This window comes from Salvelinus fontinalis, chromosome 30 (assembly GCF_029448725.1).
Source record: "Salvelinus fontinalis isolate EN_2023a chromosome 30, ASM2944872v1, whole genome shotgun sequence".
Classification (NCBI taxonomy): Eukaryota; Metazoa; Chordata; class Actinopteri; order Salmoniformes; family Salmonidae; genus Salvelinus; species Salvelinus fontinalis.
Genome location: NC_074694.1, coordinates 20,978,719 through 20,986,642, shown reverse-complemented (window position 1 = coordinate 20,986,642; position 7,924 = coordinate 20,978,719). Strand labels below are relative to the sequence as shown.

Sequence of the window (7,924 nt, the reverse complement as noted above, 5' to 3'; positions counted from 1 at the left end):
ACTACAGCTGCTCAGTGGTCATCCATTGAAACTCATTGTACCTTGTAGATAGGGCACAAAGACAAGGGTGATGAAACAAAAGAGGTTGTCTTGGTCATACCAATAGTTTGAAAGGCAATTAATACAGTACAATACAATCATTTTCTTTGTGTCAGCAGCATAATAATTTTCATGATCATGTTTGTGGTACTGATACTACTAGACTTAACCTGTGACACACACACATCCAGCCTCTTCTGTGGCCTTTTAAGGACAGGTAAAATGAGTGATGTTGGCAGCCTACTAAATGGATGTCTGAATGTCAGATCTAGCCTACAGTTCAAGCTGTGTTCTCTAAAAAAGGCAGCTGCTGATCATGCACATGCCTCCACATGCTTGTCATAACAGACCAACATTTATAGGGGCACCATTCAAAATAGTTTACCAGCAATAATGTTTTAATGTGTTACTCTGTAGTTATGAACATATACTTTGACATGAGTGATCCAAAAAATGCTTAACTGACAGGCCTACTATGGAATTTACTTTTTTGGTAACATTTTGCATGAATTAAGCTACATAGTCTACATAGTTTATCTTTATAAAACAGTTATAACACAATTTGAAATTGCGAAATTGTTATATTGGTTCATGCCAAATAGTGACCTTATGACTGCACTGCTATTGATTATACCTATTATTGTTATTATTAATATTACTTGCTAGTAAGCCTATATACAGAATTATGTGAAGTGTTAAACATCCCCCTGAAAGAACCATACATATATTAGGCATATTTTAAAGTAGCCTCGTCCAAATAACAAATTGTAAGTTCAATTATATATTTTTTTGTGGCACTTTTCGTTGTTGTCTTTAAACAGCAGCATGTATGCGGTAAGTACCTCTCATCATGTACCTTTTTACCGTATGACCTTGTGCGTGTCGAACTCAAGCTGCATGTGTCAGTCAGCTGTTTATGGCAAGTGCGAGTGGGTATCACGAACGGAAGCGCATAGTTGAGCAGTTTTGTCACCGTCCGCGCAATAAATCTGCTCTGACTGACTAGCCATTAGGCAGGCATTCTGCGATGTCACCTTACCTATGTGGAGAGTGCAAATGATTGAAGGTGTCTAGCGGTTTAGGAATTACATTTTTACAAGCCAGCAATGGTGACATCAGCGCATACCACGGACGCATGCCAGGCGTGACCACTGATGAGACACCTTGGCTGGGGCTGCGCGAGATGGTAAAGGGTGAATAGCGGGAAACATGACCTCATTTCTGTTTTTTTGAGTTCCCAATCCCAAACTCGTAGGCTATATAAGAGATGATGGATCTCATTCTCACTCAGAACAGAATTGACACTGGCCGCTTCGGGAGTTGAGACACTGGAATACTTTTTATCACACAGACAGACTAGAGATGGGACTGCACAGCGTTGAAGAGCTGGTAGGTTGTTTTTTGCATGTGTGATCGGGATTCACTCTGCCTAATCCATTATTTCATCTGGGTTTGGGCATTCTAGATGTTGTTGCTGACAATATTAGTCTCTGATAGATAGACAGGGCCGGCTCCTGTCTGGCTCTCAATTTACTGTTGAGAGTTAGAATAGTAGAATATATAAGGTGCAAGTTCGAAATTTGGTTCTGCATCAGCAATTTTTATCTTGTTATGCCAGTCACTGCCAGTCACTCAATTAGCAATGTCAGCTAACAATTTTTAGATTGGTAAATTAGTCTAGGCAGCTATCTAAACTTGTAGTAATCATGGCTGAATAGCAATCGGGCATGCAGGGCACATGCCTAGAGGCCCTGTCCTCCAGGGGGCCCCCATACATTTTTTAAGTCATTCTCACTATGATATTATTAAAATGGTATAAATCATGGCAAAATGTGTAGAATTGCAAGAAATTAGCTGCAAAATGTCCCCAAAAATTATATCTTTCCCATGGCAAAATTAGTAGAATCACATTATATTTCTTATAAAATTGCTGTGTAGAACTGCAGAGCACTAGCTTTACAACTGCAACATTTTCTCTACACCCCATGGCGAAATATGTAGAATTGCAGAAAATTTACTTTAAAACAAAAAATTCTCTCTGCTGTCAGAGGGGAGCCACTAAAATATTTTGCCCGCAAGGTGGGGGGCAACCAAATCTCGCTTAGGGCCCCCAAAAGGCTAGAGCCGGCCCTGTAGGAGATCTTTCCTTTTGGTAATCTCCACTTTTCAATCTTTCCACACATTTCAGACTTGATTTTCCCTCACGAAAAATGTATTAATCCCCTACAAAAAATGTCCATTAATTATAATCCACATAATAATTCACATTTCCTGTTGCTGCAGGATAATTTTTCTGCTGTAGCAAATGTGCTCAAATTAAGATCCTACATCTATCTGTACATACAATTAACAAAACATGATGGTTTTCATTTGGTCCAAAATAATCCAGCAGTTGGTTGCCTGCCCAGTCATCTAATAGGGTTGGCTTTGATCAGTCTGTAAATGAGTTGGACATTAGACAGCACACATTTCTCTATTAGCACCCCAATACTTCCTTCTTTGGTCCTTTATTAGGACAGAAGCATCTCACAGAGGGAAGGCTTTGTTTTGAATGGCTACCTGTCCTCCATTCTGTTTTTCCCTTCTTGGAATAGAAAGTACTGCTTAGGTGGATGGCCATCTCATCTCCAATCTGTTTTCTCTCCCAGGTCACTGGTAAAAAGTGTGAGGGAAAGGAGGCAGGCCAGCACCTATCGGGGGCGTGTTCAGAGAGTGTGTATGAGGCAGCCATCAACCAGGAGAAACAGGATGGCCGGAGGTCACACAAAGACCTCATCCCAGAGGAGAATGAGAACAGCACTCATGAGGAGATCACAGTTGTCAATCTCAATGTGAGTTTTTAGCTCCTCATATGCTTAGTACTCAATTAGAAACACTGAACATTCTACTTGCCTTCCAAAATGTGGCCCAACATTCTGTACCTTATTCCTTTTCAGACCGACAAATCAGGCCGGCTGAAACTAGAGACCGTGGATGACCTTTTCAACATCCTGAAACTGAGGAAGAGGAGGAGGGAGAGGAAGGTGCAGAACAGGAAAGAACCTGAGCCAGAGATCATTGTACGTCCCGCCACTATTCACTCTACACAATCTTTCTCTCCTTCTTTCTCTAAAATTCCTCACCATAATCAAGAAGAGGGAATTCAATGTAAAAAGACCAACAACGGATTAAAACAAGTCAAACGGCACTAAGCTAATGCACCATGTCTCTTTTCGTTGTCACACAGCCCGACACAGTCGATGAGGACACGTTCCTGAAAGCAGCTATGGAAAATAAACTGCCTGTGATTGAGAAGTACCTGTCAGATGGAGGTGACCCCAACGTCGGTGATCATGTGAGTACCGCATCATGTCTCTCTTATGATGACACATGGACAGCCATCTAAATCAGTCTTTTGACATGCCAGAAGCTACATTGATTGAGATACAAAATCTTGAGTTACAGACAGCCAAGGGCCATTATAGCACTAGTCTCACAATGCAACAGGACAAGTAACAGGAAGCCAAACGAATGTCACTTAACTCTGTCTGCCCTCCCTCTCTTACAGTTCCTAAGGACAGCACTACACAAAGCCTCATCCAAGGGCCATGTGGAGATTGTGAAGAGACTGCTGGAGGCTGGGGCTTCCATTGAGAAGAAAGACAGAGTAAGTTCTCTCTCTCTTTCTCTTAGTCACAAACTCAGATACTCATGCAGTCATGCAAGCATGCACGCACTATCACTCACTCACTCACTCAATCACTCATCAGAGCTCTAATTACATACAGTACATGGGAAATGGTTCAAAATGGCTGGGAACTGTCATCATCCTAACACTGTTTGTTTTGCCCACTCCCTCCAGTTGGATGCCACTTCAGTACACTGGGCCTGCAGGGGAGGCAGCCTGACTACTCTGGAGCTGCTTCTCAATGAAGGAGGGAAGTTCAACTCCAGAGACAAGGTACAACACTGAGACAGAGAGCCCTTAAACCCAATTTGTGATGCCCAACATCAAAAACATATAGGGTTTTACTTAGGGATATATACAGAACAGAGCCATATATAGAGCATATTAAACGATATATGGATAGTTGAGCAGCCTGTGTTTGTGGTCTGACCCCCCCCCCCCCCTCTCTCTGTTTTCTCTCAGCTGCGCAGCACTCCTCTCCATGTGGCAGTGAGGACGGGACACAATGAATGTGCTGAGCACCTCATCCACTGTGGAGCAGACGTCAACGCTAAAGACAGAGTAAGACATACAAACCCTAATATGACAAATGAAAGCATGGAGCAAATCACAGAGAGGCTTCGCAAACCCACCAATTGTACTCCCGCTATCATCCAGAAGGTGAGATCAGTACAGGTGCATCAAAGCTGGGACCGAGAGACTGAAAAACAGCTTCTATCTCAAGGCCATCAGACTGTTAAATAGCCATCACTAGCCGGCTACCACTCGGCTACTCAACCCTGCACCTTAGAGGCTGCTGCCCTATGTACATAGACATGGAATCACGAGCCACTTTAATAATGTTTACATACCGCTTTACTCATGTATATACTGTATTCTATTCTACTGTATTTTAGTCAATGCCACTCCGACATTGCTCTTCCTAATATTTACATTACCGATCAAAAGTTTGGGGTCACTTAGAAATATCCTTGTTTTTGAAAGAAAAGCAATTTTTTGTCCATTAAAATAACATAAAATTGATCAGAAATACAGTGTAGACATTGTTAATGTTGGAAATGACTATTGTAGCTGGAAACAGCTGATTTTTAATGGAATATCTACATAGGTGCAGAGGCCCATTATCAGCAACCATCACTCCTGTGTTCAAATGGCACGTTGTGTTAGCTAATCCAAGTTTATCATTTTAAAAGGCTAATTGATCATTAGAAAACCCTTTTGCAATTATGTTAGCACAGCTGAAAACTGTTGTCCTGATTAAAGAAGCAATAAAACTGGCCTTCTTTAGACTAGTTGAGTATCTGAAGCATCAGCATTTGTGCGTTCGATTACAGGCTCAAAATGTCCAGAAACATAGACATTTCTTCTGAAACTCGTCAGTCTATTCTTGTTCTGAGAAATTAAGGCTATTCCATGCGAGAAAATTGCCAAGAAACTAAAGATCTCGTACAATGCTGTGTACTACTCCCTTCACAGAACAGCACAAACTGGGTCTAACCAGAATAGAAAGAGGAGTGGGAGGCCCAGGTGCACAACTGAGCAAGAGGACAAGTACATTAGAGTGTCTAGTTAGAGAAACAGACGCCTCACAAGTCCTCAACTGGCAGCTTCATTAAATAGTACCCACAAAACACCAGTCTCAACGTCAACAGTGAAGAGGCGACTCCGGGATGCTGACCTTCTAGGCAGAGTTCCTCTGTCCAGTGTCTGTGTTCTTTTGCCCATCTTAATCTTTTCTTTTTATTGGCCAGTCTGAGATATGGCTTTTTCTTTGCAACTCTGCCTAGAAGGCCAGCATCCTGGAGTCGCCTCTTCACTGTTGACGTTGAGACTGTTGTTTTGCAGGTACCATTTAATGAGGCTGCTAAATATGTGTATGTGACCAATACATTTTGATTTGATTTGATTTGCACTATTGTATAGTATGGTTGTGCATTGCGTTGTTAATAGATACTTTGTTTATGACCAGGATGGAGACACACCCATGCACGATGCTGTGAGGATAAACCGATTCAAAATGATCAGGCTGCTCCTGATGTATGGAGCCAGTCTTAAGACTAAGAACAGTGTAAGTACTCCATAATCATCCAACATGTCTGTCCTCATACAATTTTGGCCCATCTTTTCACATTCATTCAGTATATTCCAGTGACGTCGGTATGATTGTTACTGGCTATTGTGTGAGCATAGCGCCATTTACAGTCCATTTGAATATTGATGTTTGATACAGTAAGGTGATCTATTTTACAAATGCTTAGTTAATTTGAATGTTTGTGTTTTTTCCCCTTGCAGGAAGGCAAGTCCCCTAGTGAGAATCTTCTGGCATGGCAGAGTGGTGCTAAAAACCTCCTGTGTAACATCAACAATGACAAACCTGTTAAATAGAACAATGACTTCTCAAGGTCTTGGGGAGATCTATGGCTATTGAAATCCATCCATTTATTCAGATTGTCATTGATAACTGATACTGATAGAATTGTTGAATGACGATATTGCTGGCCAATGTTAGGGCTGTAGCTTCCATGCATTTTGATGTTGTGTTGAAGTTGGCTATTGAGATTCTGGGGAGATTTATGTGATTGTTGGTTTTTATTATATATATATTTTTTCACCTTTATTTAACCAGGTAGGGCAGTTGAGAACAAGTTCTCATTTACAACTGCGACCTGGCCAAGATAAAGCAAAGCAAAAACAACAACACAGAGTTACACATAAACAAACGTACAGTCAATAACACGATAGAAAAATCTATGTACAGTGTGTGCAAATGTAGAAGAGTGTGGAGGTAAGGCAATAAATAGGCTATAGAGGCAAAATAATTACAATTTAGCATTAACACTGGAGTGATGATGATGTGCAAGTAGAGATACTGGGGTGCAAAAGAGCAAGAGGATAAGTAACAATATGGGGATGAGGTAGTTGGGTGTGCTATTTACAGATTTACAGATTGACTGTGTACAGGTACAGTGATCAATAAGCTGCTCTGACAGCTGATGCTTAAAGTTAAAGAGGGAGATATAAGACTCCAGCTTCAGGGATTTTTGCAATTCGTTCCAGTCATTGGCAGCAGAGAACTGGAAGGAAAGGCGGCCAAAGGAAGTGTTGGCTTTGGGGATGACCAGTGAAATATACCTGCTGGAGCGCATGCTACGGGTGGGTGTTGCTATGGTGACCAGTGAGCTTAGATAAGGCGGGGCTTTACCTAGCATAGACTTATAGATGATCTGGAGCCAGTAGGTTTGGCGACGAATATGTAGTGAGGGCCAGCCAACGAGAGCATACAGGTCGCAGTGGTGGGCAGTATATGGGGCTTTGGTGACAAAACGGATGGTACTGTGATAGACTACATCCCGTTTGCTGAGTAGAGTGTTGGAGGCTATTTTGTAAATGACATCGCCGAAGTCAAGGATCGGTAGGATAGTCAGTTTTACGAGGGTATGTTTGGCAGCATGAGTGAAGGAGGCTTTGTTGCGAAATAGGAAGCTGATTCTAGATTTAATTTTGGATTGTAGATGCTTAATGTGAGTCTGGAAGGAGAGTTTACAGTCTTACCAGACACCTAGGTATTTGCAATTGTCCACATATTCTAAGTCAGAACTGTCCAGAGTAGTGATGCTAGTCAGGCGGGAGGCTGCTTGCAGCAATCGGTTGAAGAGCATGCACCTAGTTTTACTTGCATTTAAAAGCAGTTGGAGGCCTCGGAAGGAGTGTTGTATGGCATTGAAGCTCGTTTGGAGGTTTGTTAGCACAGTGTCCAGAGAAGGGCCAGATGTATACAGAATGGTGTCGTCTGCGTAGAGGTGGATCAGAGAATCACCAGCAGCAAGAGCAAGACAAATGCAATGGCATGATACTGTGGGATTTTACAAGGTGATATGTTACTGGAAAACTTACAGTACAACTGTATGCTCAAAAGAGTTTTAACAAAAAATTTGTTTTAACCAAAACTAGTTTCTGGTTACATTCACCTGTTTCAGTCTAAACACACAGACAGAAGTGATAGTAGTGAGCTGGAATGGAAAGTTGTTGTTGGTTTAGAGAATGTTTTAAATAGGAAATCATTTGAGTGATATTTATTTTTATTTTTTAGAAGAGACTAGAATTCAAAGCGTCAAGAGACCTCACTGAGTTTTGTATTTATTGTAAAGTTAATCTGTATATTATGCTTGTTATTTATTGTTTGTTTAAGTCAATAAACCAATCTGATATTTTCAAATA

General features: G+C 41.3%; 1 protein-coding gene across 1 annotated transcript; it reads left to right on the top strand.

Annotated features, from left to right (window-relative positions):
* Positions 1–993: 993 nt before the first annotated feature.
* LOC129828789 (ankyrin repeat domain-containing protein 1-like) lies at positions 994–7,924 on the top strand. Its single transcript, XM_055889996.1, has 9 exons — positions 994–1,428; positions 2,688–2,870; positions 2,976–3,098; positions 3,266–3,373; positions 3,587–3,685; positions 3,881–3,979; positions 4,169–4,267; positions 5,676–5,774; positions 5,999–7,924. Exons 1-9 carry the CDS (start codon positions 1,402–1,404, stop codon positions 6,089–6,091), a joined length of 930 nt encoding a protein of 309 aa, XP_055745971.1. The 5' UTR covers positions 994–1,401; the 3' UTR covers positions 6,092–7,924.